The sequence below is a fragment of the Oreochromis aureus genome, linkage group 1, assembly GCF_013358895.1.
Source record: "Oreochromis aureus strain Israel breed Guangdong linkage group 1, ZZ_aureus, whole genome shotgun sequence".
NCBI lineage: Eukaryota > Metazoa > Chordata > Actinopteri > Cichliformes > Cichlidae > Oreochromis > Oreochromis aureus.
Genome location: NC_052942.1, coordinates 9,190,760 through 9,210,071, shown reverse-complemented (window position 1 = coordinate 9,210,071; position 19,312 = coordinate 9,190,760). Strand labels below are relative to the sequence as shown.

Here is a 19,312-nt window from a genome sequence, read left to right as displayed (position 1 = left end):
AAAGCAAGCTAAACTCACCTTTTTGCCTTATTAACATTAGCAGGGACAGGCTGAGCTGCAGTCACACTCAGACTAATTTCCCCTATTCCTAAGAGGGCAGTAGTGATGTATGAGGGGAATGAGATGGGAGGCACAGGTCGATTGGCCAACACTGTCACCATCACACAGTAATGAGATCTCAGGGGGAGGGGGAAAATAGAGAGAGATTCCTCAAACTCCCCTCTCATATAATATACTAATTGGCCTGCACAATATAGGTAAAATGCAGGAAGTTTTAACGACATTATTAAAACGAATTTCCCTACATGCCTCTGACAAATGTCATTAGTCAGCTGGATTGAGTGTCATGCATGGTCTCAGCATGATGACTGATCATGTATTAGCTACACAATGTGGGTTCTGGGTTAATTTCCCAGACTAGGAAGATCTAGGAACTACATGAACTAGGTTTTTATTCTAGTTTGGTGAAGGAGTATTTGACCAGTTTGCTCAGAATCCTGATTTTAAACCTTTCCAGCAACTTTGGGGCAAAATTTTAAAAAAGAAATAATCATTTAACAATAATGCCACACCTTCCTGTTGCAGCTAAAGTGGGAACTCTTTTGAAAGAATATTAGAGGAGTGCAGAATGAAGTCCACGGATGGAATTACATGTTCAGGAGCTAGATGCACATTTTTCATGTGCCTAAAAGTACACATTTTTAATAAAGTGCATTTCTAATTCCAGCATTAAAAAAACAAAAAAACAAAACCCACTATTTCCACTATGTTAACTAATGTTTTCATATTTCATCATTTATATTCTAAACATTGTTTGATATATTCACCTCTCTGTTATATAAATTGCACAATGACTGTGACTTCTGGAGTGACAAATATGTAGGCTGTAGTTAAATTTTTATATTGTCCTCAAGCATTGCGTGCCTCTGTGTGTGTGTGTGTGTGTGTGTGTGTGTGTGTGTGTGTGTGTGTGTGTGTGTGTGTGTGTGTCATGAGTCTGGAGACAATCCAGAGGCTGAAACTATGTGGAAGGCACTTTGCAAATTACATTGATCTCTCCCTGGACCTGCCTCCTACCTGCTGCTCATCCTAATGCCTGTTTTACAGATGGCTGGGTGAGTGGGGGTGGGTGACAACGACTTCTTTCCTTTTTTTTTTTTTTATGTCTCCTGTTACTTTCTGGTTCTGTCACTGCATTTACCTCCTCCTGCATTTGCTTTTTTTTGTTTCATCATTCAATTTCCGTACTTTTTATCCATCACATACATGCAGATGTCAACCCACAGCACCATATGATACACTTACCCTCCCACTAATCATTTGTATTACTGACATGCTTTCCTCTGTCCTGTCCTAATTACAACATTATTAAGTTTCACAGTGATGAGCAGCAAGGCGGATGCAAAATGTGGCTCCACTATGGAACACGGTGGGAAGGTCAGAATAAAGCATGGTTTTTAACCCTGAAAAGTAATAGAGTAGATAGTGACCCTGACATTCCCTGTTGATATTCGGGACTTTCAAGGAAATTACAGAAAAGCAAATAAAAGCCCACATCCTCACAGGCGGCATATATTGCCTCTTGGGGGGGATGTCAGCTTGTACAGCAACAAATATGTCCAACTGCAGCACATTTGCCAGAATTTTGTTGGGATCATGTTTAGGTAGGTTAGAATATCAAAGCCTAATTAGGCTTATTGACTCTCTCATCTCTTGGACAGCAGCCAAGCATATGCATACAGTCTAGAAAATTACACGAAAGCGCTCCGTGCAAGCCCATGGGGTCTCTTTATTTACAAATCAAGCTCTAGACATGAGCAGGGCTGGGAGTTGAGCTGTATTTTAAGACTTGGGTTCAGAAGTACAGTATATTATGAGTAAGCAGCACCAAATCTGAGCAACAAAACACGTTTTGAGAAATAAACCTCAAACCCTCAAATGCTTTATAATATAGAGCTTGTTATCTCCTACACATACACAAAAAAATTTCAACCTGAGTGTTTTGCTCTTTGCTGATAAAAAAAGGGACAAATTGAGCAATTAACTCTATTTTACCAAATCGAAAAATACCCATAAACTGTAACAGGCAAAGTGCAACCTTAACACCCAGCCAAGATATAATTGCCATGTCTTTGTGTGTGACTAAGGATCTCTTATCAAACAGATACTGTAAATAAAAAACTTCCCGATTCCTCAGATTCTGAAATGTAGTATGTTTTCTTTCTCATTGACTGATTGGCTAAAGTGAAAATCTGATGTTTCTGCAGCTCTGTTGGTGGATCCTAGCAATGTTTGTGGTATTTTGGGGACCTCAAGCCACAGCACTCCTCTGGATTGTAAAAGCTTTCAACCCTCTAACAAGCCTCTGCTGCTATGATGGCCCTGCATGGACTTGAAATGGCTGCCCTGTTTCATCAACCCTGAAAATATGCATTTCAGCAGAATTCATACTGCGCCTCACTGATTGGACGCATGAACACGTCATCTACCCGTGAAAAGGAGATTGTGCTGTTTTCTTATGCCAAACCAAAGTCACTCTATTTGACCCAGCATCAACTTCTGTTTTATACAATAAAATACGCAATATTCATAATGTACACTGACTCTGACAACTTACTAAAATTAAGCATCATATTAAGGTTAGACTGTCGGCAGGAACCTCCAAACTTAAAAAGAGGTATTAAGACATGTTAAGACAAATGTGTCACAGTATATTTATAGTTAAAGAATATAGACCATATTTAAATATGGAGGTATCCAATACCAAAGTGTCCTAACCAGAAAACCTTTTTAACAGCCAACAGGGAGAAACTCCAGCAGCTGGATTGTAATCTCTCATCTGATTCAAGGAATACTTTCCTAATGCGCTTATTATCTTAACTTACGGTTTCAGTTGCTATGAGTGTGCAATGTCCATTTTGTTTTTAGTAATATCCATATTGGACCAAAACGCTAAACTCAAGACGACAAAATAGAACTTCACAAATTCTCACAATTTTTGTAAAACCTGTTTTGCTTTGCTGACAAACATGTACTACTGCAGACCAAGCAGTGCTGCAACTTGAGTGCATTTTCCTTTATTGAGGCACTTTGATCTAATCTTTGGTCTCTAATCTCTAGCAGGTAACCAACCATATGGTAAATGGACTGATTCTTATATAGTGCTTTTCTACTCTCCCGGAGTACTCAAAGCGCTGTATACAGCGTGCCTCACTCACCCATTCACACCCACTTATACAAGCACTTCTAAACTCAAGTGCAACTAATAAACTTTCATACACACTCTGATGAACGCATCAGAGGGCAGTTTGGGGTTAATATCTTGCCCAAGGATATTTGGCATGCAGACTTAGGGAGCCAGGAATCGAACCACCAACCTTCCAATCAGTAGCTGATCTGCTCTACCACCTGAGCCACAGCCACCCCTAAATCCCTAAACCCATATCTTTAGCATACTTGATGAAGTGAACTATTAACACTTCTAAGGTCTATGTGTAGATTTAATAGAGTCTATTACAAAGAATTGTAATTTTCATATCTATAGATATGCAAAGGTTCTGATATTTTTTCAAATGTTAATGTTGTTGAACCTGAAAAAAAAAGCGTTTTCCTCTGTATGCTGTTCAATTGCTATTGTATGCAGGCAAACCAGGAAACGTGCCTGGCAGGGCAACAGGTCAACGGGGAGCAGGGTGAGCAGCGAGGGGAAAGAAGCACATGTGGGCAAAAACTGGCTGAAAATGGTCCAGATTCAATTTTCAAGATCTCCATGGCAGCTGCTGCCTGGTTAGAGGATACAAAGGAGGAGCAAACCACATGAACCGTGTTGTGATGAAGCATGCGACCTATCTTCAGAGGATGTGGGGCAAGGTTTTTTGTTTCTGTGTCTGTGTGTCAGGTGGGATATTCCAGGTTCAGGAACTTACCTCTGCAGATGGTGCCATTGCCCACGTAGCCTGGCTTGCAGGTACACAGATGTCCCCTGATGGTGTTGGTGCAGATGGCGTTCTCATCACACAAATTCTGGCTGCTGGCGCACTCGTCATGCTCTGAGGGAGAAACCGACAGAGAGGAACTTCACATACAGAATAGAGTGTGTGTGTATGTGTGTGTGTTTGTGACTTTGTTGTGTGTGAAAGATGGAGGGGTCATTTCTTTTTGAGCCGAGAGGCCACCGAATCGCTACACTCTGAGAGGACAGTCAACCAGCTGCTTGGCTCAGAATGAGAAGCCATAGCTGAGCCTTTCTTCCGTCAACAGCCACCTCTCTGAGTAACCATGTTTTCAAACACCAGTTAAGCTTGGCATGCTCAAAATGGACTTGAAGTGGATTCTCGAAGGTGTCTTCAAACAAACACACAAGAGCGCTTTCGTTCCAAGCCTGCTTTTACTTAAAAACTACCGCCCGTGGTGGAGAGGGAACAGCTGACACATGGCAGGTGTGCTGACTAATTACTGAGCATCAGAATTAATTAGCCTAATGATGTTGGCTTGGACACTGATGACTTGCTGGACACAATATCGAAAATATACCATCTCTTTACTTTAACATGTGAACACTTTGAGTTTTCCAGAAAGAGAATTCTTGACTCTACGAGTTGAAAACAGTTGCTTAAAGTGTTGCAGTATTTGTACGCCAACACGGGGCAGAGTGATTAGACAGTAGGCTAACAGCATGGGCTGCTTCTGTTTTGTTCTCGTTCCCACTGCCAGAAGAGATTTTTTTTTTTATTATGAAGACAAAGCAGAAAGAGAAAAAGAAAAGCAGTTTCCTTACCCACCCGTAAAAACTCTGCCAAAACCTGCTCACTGCAATCAACGCTCTGCATCCCGATAATGAGACAAGGTGAATGTTCCTACCGCTGAGTATGTGACAAATTCAGTACAAGAACATTATCACAGATAATGCAGGGAATATAATTAAAGCATGATATGGCCTGAACATATATGAGCCGTCTCGAGCAGGGCTGTCAGACTCATTGTAGTTCAAACAGACCTCGGTTTGATCTTAAGTGGGCTGTCAGATTAAAACCGGGACAAAACACCATGTTTTAAAAGTGTGCAGGAGTTCAAGTACATTCTGAGAATGAACCAATTTAATCACTTTGTCTAAGTCTTGATTTTGATCTTATTTTTACTGCTGTTTTATTGTTTTCATATTTCATAGTGGAGTTTGGAGGCCTATAATAGGATGTACCCCACCTCTTGTCCAATGACAGCTGGGATAAGCTTCAGCCCTCCCACAACCCGGAATTGGATTAGTGGAAGAAAATTAAATGGATGGCTGGATGGATAGTTGAGTTTAGAATTACAGTAGCCCTGCTTTGCAGAGAAACGTGAATCCTATGGCTCTCTAGGAGGTTTGGTTTGTGCACCTTTTCCACATTTTGTTTGACATGTTACCCTCCTCTTCACAAAGCCATCCTGTGCATGGCATTGGGTTGTTTAGTGGGCTGTTTACAGCTTGAGGGCCAAATGTTTGACACTTGTGATCTAGTACTTACAGTCGGGTTGACAAATCTAGTCCCTGATTGCATTCATTATATCAGTTTAGAACAATATGAAGATTTATTCATGATTGCATTTTTTTTTGTGATGTGCTCTAATTTGTAAAAACTATTTAACAATATGTAGAATCAAAACAATTGTCAGCTTAAAAGTGTAGCTCTGAATGAACAAGTGGAGGTGCACTGATCCAATCACAACACAGAAAGTGGCCTTACAGCAGCTGATAATAATGACAGCGAGCATGACTTCTGTCATGTCAAACCCTTGAAAGAGAAAATATTGCCTTATTCACTCATTCTTTGACTCAAATAAAGGGGGAAACAATATTCTATGACTGCAAAACTGAGACAATTTTTTGTAATAGAAAACTGTGCAAGGTCAGCATTATGAAAATATGGACAGTTTTGTTAGAATCGTGAAATGCTGACTTACTAATAAAATAGTAAGTGCTGTATGTAACGTACAATCTCAGGGTCGGTGTTTTATATTCTGCTGGGTACCATGAACTGCTCTCTTGACTTTTATATGTTTGCTCTTAGATAGAGGCCTGGGGGAAAAGGAAAGGGATTTAGTACCGCAGGCAGTGCATGATTAACCACCACTAAGAGACCTTCCACTAAACGGGAATTCCATTTCACTTCTCTGGCATCGTAGTTCAAATGTAACTGCGTAGCCGAAGTGTAACTTTGGACTTTTCACAGACTTTAATGGTTTGCTGCATTTGCTAAACATAAAAAATATTTTTATATCATACAAATTAACACAGGTAGCTTTTGTGGTAGCTTAGAAAATCATAAATAGCAACTTGGATTTACAGCAAATTATGAATGCAGCCTATTTTATTGTAAAAAATGCTATTTTTAGGATCTGACTGATCTACTATGGTAGTGATTTGTGTATTAAAATGTAGGCTTTTCTGGTTTGTCATCCTTTTTGACCCGAGTGACTAAAATGTAAGAAAAACAGAGCCCCATGGTATATTAAAGGCATGTGAAACTAGCTATTGCGACCATAAACTCAACACCATATGTTTAGGGCATAGTTCTCATCGGCCATAAAGACAAAGACTTCACCAATGAACAACAGCAAATTTGTAGTTTGCTGTTTCTGTGCTTACTATGCATTTCCCTCTGTGATCAATACAATCTTCTCTTATTCTTATTTTTATTATTTCTTTTATCGACAGCTCAGCTGAAGTCCTCCAAAAGTAGGCTAACTTAACCACGTGCAGGATATTTTCAAACTTAAGCTGTATGCCAAGGAGACATAATTTTTCTTTCAATTTGAAACAGACAATTTCTCTTTCTTTGTAATGTGTTTCAACTTCATAGTAACCTGTGTGGCTCAGAGACCTGACAGGTACCTCCATGATACTTGGAGACTAGATCTTCTCTCAAATCCTGATAAAAAGGAGCATAATGAGGGAATACTTCCCAGTTTTCCCCCTGTTCCATTCACGACAGAGCTGACACCAGACCTGCTGAATTCACCAGTGTGCTGATGTATAACTGCCCAGCGTTGCAAGTGGTCTTAGTTGGAAATCACAGCTAAGGCTGTTGTTTACAGCAAATCAAACGGCAACGTTTATTAGGACCTTTCACCCATACCTATTCTCCAGAAATTAATAAACCTTCTGCGTAGCACACATAGAATATATTATTTAGGTTTACTTAAATCGCTGATTTAACATTTATGCACACCGATATGCTCAAAAATTCTAAAACTGAACCTAAAGTCATAGCAAAGAAGTTACAGGTTTTTTTTTTTCCAAAATACTATAGAAGATTTTTGTGTTCAGTTCTAAAGGAGCCAAAGGTGACACTTGTAACATTAAAAAAATGTTCAGTTGTAACAGTTAAGCCATTGCGGTATGATATTGAGGCAGCATAGACAGGGGAAAATGCACCAGAAAGCAGAAGCTTCTTACTATGAAATGTCAAAAGACCTACCGTGAAAAAAGGCATATATTTTTTTATCTCTGCTACTGAGGTGACAGATACATTTCTGCAACAGGAAAAAAATGTCTGATTGTCATGTCACACTGTTAAAAGCAAATGAGAAACTGCTTGGCTGAGCTCCTGTTTCTTTAAACCGCACCGGCATGCTGCAGCATTTTAAACACCACAGAATTAACATGTTACACACATGTTACACTAACAAGACCCACTCTGACAGGCCTGTGTTACGGTTGACCTTGGGGCATCATAACCCGGTGGTTGCCGTGTAGTTGAAAAGAACTAAATTATAACAACATGAAATGATAATCACAGGTGTCAAGTCAAGTCAAAAATCAAAAAACTGGGTGAAAGTAAGAAGTTCAAAGACCATGGTCACTGTCATACCCATGTAGAAGGTTGGGTTGCCCAAATAAAATAACTTCTTCATTTATGATCATGTATCTCTGAGAGTGTTCACCAGAGAACAGAAATAAAAACACTGATATTGGTTTGTACTGGCAGATGTGCTTTTTAAAAGTAGGTGCAGAAGGAAGCATAGGCTGATGAGGACAAATTTTTAGCCCGTGTATGAAATCTAAAGTTTTTGTCAGAATTCCTAAGCGTTTTTTAAACAGTGTGGAGTGAGGAATTTTCAACGCAGCATTTCTAGACATAGTCATTTTTTTTGAAAAGCATAAATTATATCTATTTGCACATGATAATTTCAGAGAAAAAACAAAAACAAAAATTACCAGCTTCATATTATTAGCCACCTGAAAAACTGACCTTTTTATTGAACCATAACGCAAACCACTGCTGTGCAATGATTTAACTTCAACTGCGCAATGCTCAAAGTTTGAAACATCAAGTTAAAAATCAGGGTTATCTTCTGATTTACACACAGTATCAGCACGGGTTTGAGCTGTCACTTGAGAAAGCATCATACCAAAAACAAAACCAGTTTAGACTTGAGAAAAAGAATTGTTGATGCTTACAAAGAGGGAGATACACAAAGTTATCACAGCATTTCCAAGTGCCAAGAACTAGAGTAAAAAATTCAGAGAAAGCCAGACACAACAAACCTGGCAGAGGTAGGAAGCAAAAGATTCCAAAGGCTCTGGAAAGGAAACTAGTGAGAGATGTGTCTAAGGACAATCACTACTGCGAGGTTGCAGACCAAAAAACCTCCACTTCTGCATAAGAGACATCTTTAAGCCAGACTGAATTATGTTTAACATAACCTGGAGAAAGATTATCCATACAGGAAGAGGAAACCAGAGTTCTTTGCCCACAACAAAGCAAAAAGTAGGGAGAGGCATATAAAAGACATATAACCCAAAGATCACGGTCCATACAGTGAAACATGGTGGTGGGATTATTATTATTATTATTATTATCATCATTATCATTATTATTATTATTATTATTAGTAGTAGTAGTATTAGTATTATTATTAATATGTGGGGATGGTTCAGTGCATCTTTAAATGAGAATCTCATCAAGCTCTTCTAGCATGACAACGACCCAAAAAGTACATCGATCCAAGGGAAGAACCCTGATTTTGTGACATTACTTTAGATTCTGTGAAGTAAAAGTAAAATAATGTAAGCATCTAAAATAAAAGTTGTGTTTAAAATTCCTTGCTCTATTTAAAAGCACTTGGGAGAGAAAGAATAGGACCCAATATATAACCTAAAGGTACTCCACAACTAACTGGGGACACAGATGCCAAATACTGTCCGAAATGGAAAGAGAAACTCTTAACTGAGAAATATGACTGGAGCCATTTAAGGGCTTTCCCTCTAATGCCTACACCACAATTCAAAATGTGTCAGGAGAACGCCATGATCTGCGTCATCAAAAAGCACGATGGCAACAGAATTACTAGCATCAACAGTTAAAAGTGGGCCATTAAAAAAAAATCATAAAAGGGCGGTTTCTGTGCTGCGCTATGAATTGTCGGAATGATGTCTGTCATTTATAAATGTGAGATTAATTAATTTTTGGCAACATGTTTATTGATTTATGTCCTACTGCTGAGCTTATCACACTGATTAAGCTTCAGTAAATACATCTTCAATTAGAATCTAACATGATTTAAGATGATTATAAACAATACATTAAAGAGCAGCCTGTGATGGTGCTGTGGTGGGAATTTACAGCCCAGCTGCACTGCGAAAATATCTTTTTATATCAACTGTGTCTTTAAGTGCCAGTCAGTGCCCGGGGCTCACAGCACTCAAAAGATACACACTCCCTCAAACACACTCCTTATTAATATGCAAACGCTTTGGTGGGAGTCATGACTAATACATTCCCCTTAATTAATGAGTGGTGCTCATAAAGCCCCGAAGCAAGTCGGCAAAATTATTTTGCTTTTCTCTTCCCAAGGATTTCCTCCTTAGGTTGAGCTGTAAAGTGGAGGTGAGTGTTAACAGTGTTTGTGGGATGTGTTAGAGTTTATGTGAAGGGATATGAAAAGTAGTCGACATTGATGGCAGGAAGAGTTGCGTGATTAAAAATTCAGGGTTCTAATAGCTGTGAGCTAATGGCGGTGAGAGCAACACAATCCAAACACTGATGGACACAGCTGCTTATTAAAGCTGTTTAATGTCTGCTGGCCAGTTTAAAATTATAAAGTGAAAGCCAACACTGACAGATAATGAGTAAGTGAAGAACTGACAAGCTGTAATAAATCCTAAAACACACTTAAAGGCTCTATTTTTGTGGCATTGGGATGGCTAGTTCGAGAAACCCTTCGACCTTTTGGGGTTTTTTTGGTCCTTAAATTTCACTTTGCCTGTCTGTGCAGTGTTTTTGTTCGACTTGAACAATGCTACAGGTAGGAGGGGAGGCCAAACAGATGGGAGGTTCATTCAAATGAGGCTGCGGAAAGCTAACTGTTGGTGGAAATCATGCCAGAAATTGTGCTGAGAAAAGAAGCATGTCCCCTGGTGTGAATTCAATTTGCTGCCAACCTAATGATTGTATCAACAACAGACAACAATAAATTCTGTATCAAAAGTATTTACATTTACAGCAAGAGTTGGACTCATTGTTGCACTTCTCTACAAATCGAAAAAGTGATCACAGTTACCTGTTATTAACAGCATTTTTCTTTTAAAATTGTAATTTAATTATTTAATATCTCATCTATGCTGGTTATGATCACTTTGTATTTATTCAACAATAAAACCCTGTGATCCTTTTCAACTTAACTGCTTCTGTTGCAGTCTGTGTCTAAGTGAAAAACAGCTGGTATGCTTCAGACACAGTCTGTGCTTTGCACTTGTCGTTGCACTTACTGAAATAGAGCCTTTGCTCTTTAGATTTATTGTGCTTCCCCCCCCCCCAAAAAAAAAACCTCGGGGACTTCTTTGTACAAGCGTACAGAGAGTAATGTCATATATATTTCTAGTGCCATTACACTGGAAAAATGTGGTTGTGGACTTTTGACTACCTTCTACTGCTATGGACTGGTACTTAAATAGCGATTTTCTAGTCTTCCCACTCAAAGTGCTTTTATACTACATTCACACAGTTTTTTTTTTATTCTATTCACTTCTGTGCTTTTACCCATCATGCACACTTATACACAACCATATACATCAGGGGCAATTCTGGGGTTCAGCATCTCACCCAAGTACACTTAAGTACGCAGACCTGGGGAGACGAAAAAGAACCCTGACAAAACCACTGCTGCCCTCTAGCTGGGTGTGAGCGAGAATAAACAGTTTTTGTTGTACATGAAAACAACATTCCTGCATCCAGGATGATCCAATTCGTTATACAGTTGGCAATGTTTTTAGCTTTTCTGTTTCCAAAATTTCTGCCAAGGTGACCATGTATATACCATATACAGTTAACAAGAGAACACTTGCAGTGTGTTGCTCATACCTGAGACATTTTACTATAGTCAGAAGCAGCTCTAGTGTGGAAATAAAACCAGCAGGCAGTGGAAGCTGCTTATTTGCTGGGTCTTTTTGTCAGCAGGGGGATGAGCACGCACTGTTTTGAGGTCACAAGAGGCTATAAACCTGAACAGCTCACTCTGATCTCTGCTTTCTGAATTATGGAGAAAGGACAGAAATGTGACCCTTTTGTGGGAAAACATTATTGTGTATAGTGTCCCCCTTTTAGAGACTCAGTATAGGGTTTTGATGGCTAATGTTTGATTTTCTGAGTTCATGGAACAAGAGTTTATGAAGAAATAAATGGTGATTTGTGCAAAATTTGGGGTCTATTTTTTAACTGGTTTCAACAATTTTAAAGTGAAAAAATGTAGAAGGGTGCCATTCCAAAAATTCAACAGCCAAAGGGATTTAAGCTCTCAGATAACTTTTACCAAAGTCACAGACATTTAATAGGTTTGGACTTGGTGATTACAACTCCTATTAAACACTCCTCAAACCTTCTCTCAACAATCAGCAGCCACTTTATGCTCTGAAAATTGTAATTGTTGATGCCAACAAAGCAAAAGACCATAAAAAAGCAAGCACTTGGCAACAGTGGGATGGAAGGAAGGAAGGAAGGAAGGAAGGAAGGAAGGAAGGAAGGAAGGAAGAAACCTCTGACAGAACCATGCTCATCATCTGCCGCGACCGGCTGGAGGTGAGGGAGGAACCAGTAAGAGTAACAATAACTGTAAGAAGTTTTCATCAAGACTGCTACAACTATTGCATGGAAAGGCTCATACGTGCCGAGGTGTCAGTACCAGTTGTGTCTTACATTCCTCGAATGTTCTGTATATGCTTTGAATTTTATCATTGCGCAGCTAGCCTATGTATCAGTCTTCACCAGCTTCTTCCATTTTTATTTACTCTTTTACTTGCAGGTATACCCTGCAGCGCCTCTTCACAAGTCAAGTCTATTTTCTTGTGACTCATGCATGTAACTACATGAATTGCATACTGAGCTATGAGTGCTGCCAAAAAGTGATCGCGTGCACAGCAGGTCTCTGGCTGAATGTTCTATGTCAGATGCATGAATGACTTTTAACTGATCCTACTTTTGCTGCTGATGCTGCTTTCACTATGCAGCTGGTGTGGAGGTTTGAACCTTCTGACTCAGCACTGCTACTTTTTTCTTGTGTCTGCCATCAAAAAAGGAAAAAGTTAAAGAAGTAGATAAAAGTTTTTGGCAGCAGTTCACGACTTCATAAATACACCTTGCATTGAGTTACTACACAGTAGAGTTCTTTAGACATCACTAACAAATATCACTGATTAGAAAGACGCTAAAATCCTCCAAGCACAATGGAGGGGTCAAATAACAGAAAAAAGGATAACTTGAATTACTTTGGTAAAATTGTGTTCCATGATGTGCTCAATAAATCAATACCAAACAGTAAATGAAGAATAGAATCTTGACTATCACACAGCACTCAAAATGGACATTCAAGGAAATACTTTTCATACTGGTTGTAATCAGCCTGGAAGCTCATAGTAGGCTGTTTTCTCCTGGGGAATCGTTTTGTGCATCTACTTCTAAATGTGGCGACACACAACCCTTCCCTAAGCTAACACTGGCTAATATGGGAACTGTATTTTAATGTATTTACATCTACCAGCTGTGGCAACTCTTATTCACAGATAACCATCAGTGGTCAGTTATAGTATCAGTTACAATATATAGTATCTGTATATAGTATTGGTTATAAAAGATCCATTAACTATCCAAGTTTCTTCAGTACAAGAATCTGTTCACTAATAAATGTTTCACTGGAACATCATTACACTGGTGTAGATACCTCAGTGATTCTCCAGGAGATAGCAGCTTAATATGAGCATGCTGCCCATCTATATCAGATGAAGTCTAATTAGTGATGATTATAGAGTGATGTGGTGTCAGATCTGGACATGCTGAGGTGACATCCCAAAGCACTGGGCTAATGATGCATAATGACTGATCATCAGAGCCACGGACAGTGGTCGCGGCACTCACGGAGGCTTCTGTACTGTCAACAGATGCTAATAGGCGGATCAGAGGCAGAGGTTATTTTCTCATTTTGATGAGAAAATAACATGTTTTTCATCAAAACTAGAGTTATTTGAACAAAAAAAGTGAATGAGTCACAATGACAACATTTACATTATTTTAAAAATCCACATGTAGAGTATTTCCTCTTACAAAGAAACAAATCTTCAGGGAGGCCTTTTTGAAAATGGAGACCGCCAAGTTAGAAACTTGGTGCAATAAACCTGAATAGATCTATGATCTAAACTTTATCAGGCTCCGCATAAAAAAGAAATATCAGAAATCTTTTATAATATGATTGTGTGATTTTAAAAAGATGAAAAAGACTAAGAGCAACTAACAATCAGTGGATGCACAGCTGCAATGGTGATCAGGTAGAACAAGTTAAAGGACTACAAATCATAGTTGCTGTCTGAAGGTACTCTTTAGCACAAACTGCACGATGAAACTTTAAAAGGCCTGATGAATAAATACTGGGGGCAGAGTCTGTAGTCAGGTGAGACCATGACACATTTGCTCAGCTAGGATCCATCCTGCTTACTGTCACTCTGGCCAGCACTCCAGTGAATGCATAGTCCTGACATGGCAGGTGGGAGTATGATGAAATGGGGCAGCATAAGTACAAAAGGTGCTGGAGTGATGACATTTACAGATAGCACCATGAATGCCGGTTGGATGTACCAAAATGCTGGCTGACAAGTTGAGTCCCAATTTCACCTTCGCAGAGGAAGAACATTCAAGCACGATAATGATCCAAAGCACACTGTCAAAATCACACAACAGTTTCTGAAAATGAAAAAAGGGAAACTATGACATGGGCAGGTCTCATGACATAAATCCAGCACAATACCTTTGTGGTATTTTAGACCCCTCTGGCAAAAATGTTTGTGAATAATAGCAGAACATAAATCCGAAATGTATGCAGTGTTTATACAGAAGAAGGACTCACATACACGAGACCTGGACAAAGCCGTAGATTGTCCCTAACCCATCAGCAGAACTGGTATCTGCTCCTTTGTGCATAAGCGCTGCCAGAGATACAGAATGACCTCCCACAGGCCACTGGTGTAACCTAACTAATCAAGCATTCAGAAACATGAGATGTCCTTTAGCAGGCTCTGTGCTTGTTCTCTGCTCACCATGCCGCCTGATTGACATTTCCAATAGAATACCTGAACTGGCAGGACCACCACTGGCACTTCACCCTGATTACGTGACAGACATGAAAGGGTCCGGAGAAGCTGTTAAGAATGTTGTGCTGCCTATAACATCTTTCAGCAGTGGGTCCTAGGTTCATCCTGGGGCATGACATTGCTTTCAACACCACAAGGTTGCACCTGAGACTGCCCGGGTGCTCAGTGATGGTATGGTCCAGATCTGATCGGAGATCCCCCAGGACACCATCCATTTAGGAGCGTGCCCTAACATTGTCAAGCCTTACAAACTACTGATTAGCATTTTAAGTTGCTACAATGAAATTTCATTAACATGGCCTAGCCTGGCGAATCATTTTTTCACTTTGATTTTTGGGGTGTCTGTAAACTTCGCTCACTGTAGGTTGATCATTTTCATTTCCATCAGACAATGTGGTATCTTTTCATTCCTAAAAATCATTACCCAGTTCACATCAGGATGGTTATTCAGCATGTTTTTTTTCCTCATTGTGATCTGACGCATTTTCTAAGTGTTCCAATACCTTTTTTTTTTTCTTACCAGTTTATATACACGATGAGCTACGTTCTTTCTTCAAGATCGAGTGGGCACTGTTTTGCTGCTATGATCTCCAGCATCAAAGACCTTAGACACACTCAGTTGTAATTAGTGTTCACAGTGAAGTGAAAGCCCACAGGCCCTGCTCAAAAAGCTCAACAAACTGACTAAAATTAAGGCTGGCAAACTGTAAGCAAACTAGATCAGGGGTAATTTCATTGAGGATATAGTGTGCAGCACAGTTTTAGCATATTTTCAAGATTTAAAGATGATTTTGTCATTTTGATAATCAGGTGAGAAGTTTTTCAAATGGGGACAATAGTAGAAATTAGAGCATATTGTGGTGTTGTTATTATTGAATAGACTCATAGCAGAAGCTGTAAATGAATGCCAAAAAGGCCACAAAACCCCCTACAAAAAACAAAACAAAACGACTGAATTACCCCCCCTTCATTTTTTTTTCTTGTGTTAAGCCATGCCATGATGGTGCTTAATGTAGCTTTCTCAAAAAATATGTCAAATGAAACCAAGGACTTCAGAGTGACGCAGCAGTGGATACGTAAACACTCTTAATTACAGTTATTAAGGCAGTATGCGCCAATACATGTAATCGCGATACATTTTTGACATATTTGCATTCTCATGTATGGTTTAATAATTACATTTCCTTTTCTATGGCTCCATCAGCTGACTGCGTGGCATTTATGGAGAGCCTTTAAAAGCTCCCTTTTTCACTCTAATCGTTTACCCTCCAGTAAGTAAATAGCACTGCAATCTTTACACCACCACTCGACTTTTTCTACGCTTTAAATGTTTAAATGAAGGCCCATTTATCCTTGACTTTTGTTTTTCTCTTTTGCATTTTATATATTTAGTCTTTATCCTTCAAGCTCGGGTCCTGTGCTAAACCTTTGCTACTCCTAGGACTGCACGCTTCTGCACAGAGATCTTGGATGTTGTTCCTGGGATCTGCTGGAGCCACTCACCTAGCTTGGACCACTGTCCTAGTGTCCTATCTAAAAGTGTGCCTTCACCCTCCACATCTTCTCAAGCTCTTCTCTCAATTCAGTTCAATTGTATTTATGCAACGCCAAATCACAACAGTCGCCTCAAGGTGCTTTATATTGTAAGGTAGACCCTACAATAATACATACAGAGAAAAACCCAACCCAATCATACGACCCCCTATGAGCAAGCACTTTGATGACAGTGGGAAGGAAAAATTCCCTTTTAACAGGAAGAAACCTCCGGCAGAACCAGGCTCAGGGAGGGGTGGCCATCTGCAGCGACTGGTTGGGGTGAGAGAAGGACAACAGGACAACAGACATGCTGTGGAAGAGAGCCCTGGGTAGTTCTTGATCTTCTCATGTGCCTTCTTCCTGATGTTGCTATCACTTGTACATCTACATCTGTCCTTTTCCTCTGCCTGTCCGCCTCCACTATGTCCGGTTGGTTAGCCATCTCCAGTTTGCTCGTCTATATCTGGAAGTCCGACAGGATCTTAGCTTGGTCATTATCTAACCACCCGAGGGGGCGTGTTTAGGATACCAGCCACTTTCTCTATATGGCAGACAATGTCAATAGCAGCTGGATGGTATAGTGGAAACACTACCCTTTAGTGGTGACCAGGGTGTCTGTATCCAGAATGGGTGCCTAGGCTAGTAAAACTAACATCTTGTGATTCACTTTTACTTTACATAATAAATTTCTAAAACATGTCCTCATCTCTTAAGCTTCAATCGACACCTCGTTCAGTAATGTCACGCTGAGCACTTCAGTAATGTGAAATTTAATGACCAGTGACAGGCCCATAAAACAGACCAGAGCATGGCAGAAATTTCAAGGGTTTTTTCATCTTTTTTTTTCCTGGCAACACAAAGTCATCAAGCTCACTTTCCGCCTCAGCCTTGCTGCTCACCTTGACAAGATTCAAACTCAGCAGAGATCTGTTCCATGTCACAGGGGAAGAAATATTGACACCCTGTCATAGCATTTAGCTTTGAAGGACATGGATTCCCTAAAATATGTTGTAGAAAATTCCTCACTTGTCTGTGGTATTCTACCTAGAGTTCAAGAGGCAGTTTACTTTTTAATTACACCTGTTGTTTTGATACTGTATGCAAGTCATATGTTTTTTAAATGATTTCTTGGACTATTATTATTGTTATATTAAATGAAGTAGTTTGTGCACCGTTCCCCTGCTTGGCCTTCATCAGGTTGGGAAATGATGCACAAATAATATTCTTTTTCCATAACTTATTTTTTTAAATGTTTTTTTTCCATTTCCATTATACATTACATTCCAATATAAGACCGGTGATGCATCAGTAGTACTGATCACTTATGTACAGTATATTACAGTAATGGAAGTTGTACAACCTCCATCCCATTTTCTTTTCTGTCTGTCTTTGCTTCCTTCTCGTCTCTTTTCTTATTTTCTCTTGAGGCCAGGTCACTGTTTCCATCCTCTCAAACACAATCAGTATCAAAGTCACTAGACCATTGACCCCCTCTAATAAACAGGCTCCCTCCTTAGGGTCTAAGAGCTCTTTTCTTTTAGAGGAGGCATGCAGTGGATCAGTTCCCCGCGTGTCTGCTCTAAAGTTATTAAAAACTGCACAACCGTTCTAAAAATCTTGAAAGAAATCATAGTATATATTATAATATACACTACACTGGAACCAAATGGGACACCTAAAACACTTTCACCTATAGGAGCTGCTCAGCCATGGAAACCAATGCCACGAAGCTCCTGGAACACAGTTTTTGTGCCGATGTTAATTTCAGAGGTAGTTGGGACTCTGACTTTTATGCATTATGCAATGGGACTGAAAAGACTGAATTCAAAGATCAAGAGGTCTGTCCCAATACTCCCACGTCCATATAGTGTATCTTGCTCCCCCCCCAAAAAAATACACCACTGGTACTGATAATTAATGGGGTTTTAATTTTATTTTCACATCATATAATGTATTATGCACCTAAGTTACATTTGCGTGCAATTATCGACCTCTTACTTTAAAACATAAGTGCCTCACATCATGCTGGATATAATATGTTTGTGTACACAATGCACCTGACCACACAGTTTAAATCCTTTCTGTGCAATAGCGGCAGCTCATAATTGAAATACAACTCCTTTGATACCCAATGAAGTACACAGCTAAAGGCAATAAAGACATTCAGGTTGCAATTCACATTAATGAAAGCATGTTCCATTAATGCGCTCTGTCAGTAAACATCCCTCCCATGCATAGTCACAGTCACATATTACTCTACGCAGCTCGATCTGTATTCAGCCAAGGGAACAGGAAGACAATGCATCAAAGAAGAAGAGACAGTCTTGGAGAAAAGGAGCGTAATATGATTACAGACATCACTTTGGATGGTTGTACAGTCTGGTGATGAGCAAGAAGAAACGCTCCTTACATTGAACCTTCACAGTGAAGCTAAATATAAACACCAGCTTTCTCAGAGGGAATTACAAATGGATGAAAGTGAGGAGTAAGGGAAAGTTTTCTGGCCCCTTCCCTGCTTTCCCAAACTGCGTTTGATGGGCTTATTAAATTGGCTGGTGCCTGGCCAGTTTAACAGCATGACCCCTATTTTTGAACATTTAATGTATACAGGGAGAGTTGCCAAGGTTTCCAGGCTCGTCACACCTGGGCTCCACAATCATTAGATGTATAATTGGAATTCGATTTGATTAAATTTTCATTAAACATGTAATGCATCTTGGGGTATGGGGGGGATGCAGCCTTTTCCATTGCTGGCTTTAGAAGAATATATGTGGCAACTGATGCATGAAATTAATGGCAGCTTCTTTTGGTCAGCCATACAGCAACAACTGAGCAGATTATGAACAGCAGGATTTTTAAAATAAATCAAGTATTGATTATTAGAGTGCAGATGAGGACAGAAGAGAAATGTCTTCATCAGCATGTTACTTAGCTGATGAATCTTTTTTATTGTTATTTAAGTTAACAATGTAAAAATAGCACCACTTTTTAAAAGCTGAAGGAACAATAGGCAGACTAATGATATTGGTGTGATTTTTTAAAAACATACCTATATTAAAAAACTGATAAAAATGTAACAATTTCAAGCTTGAAATCTTTCAAGACTGTGGAGATTTCTGCGAGGTGGAAATATTATGGTGCTTGCTCAAGGTCTGCCCTGAT

General features: G+C 39.5%; 1 protein-coding gene across 1 annotated transcript in view; it reads right to left on the bottom strand.

Moving 5' to 3' along the window:
* The window catches only part of LOC116336536 (protein kinase C-binding protein NELL1), a 285,884-nt gene that overhangs the window by 71,202 nt on the left and 195,370 nt on the right, over positions 1 to 19,312 (bottom strand). Inside the window, exon 15 of the mRNA XM_039603744.1 lies at positions 3,927 to 4,049. Within this exon, the coding sequence (XP_039459678.1) occupies positions 3,927 to 4,049 (123 nt within the window). The remainder of the gene's footprint in view (positions 1 to 3,926; positions 4,050 to 19,312) is intronic.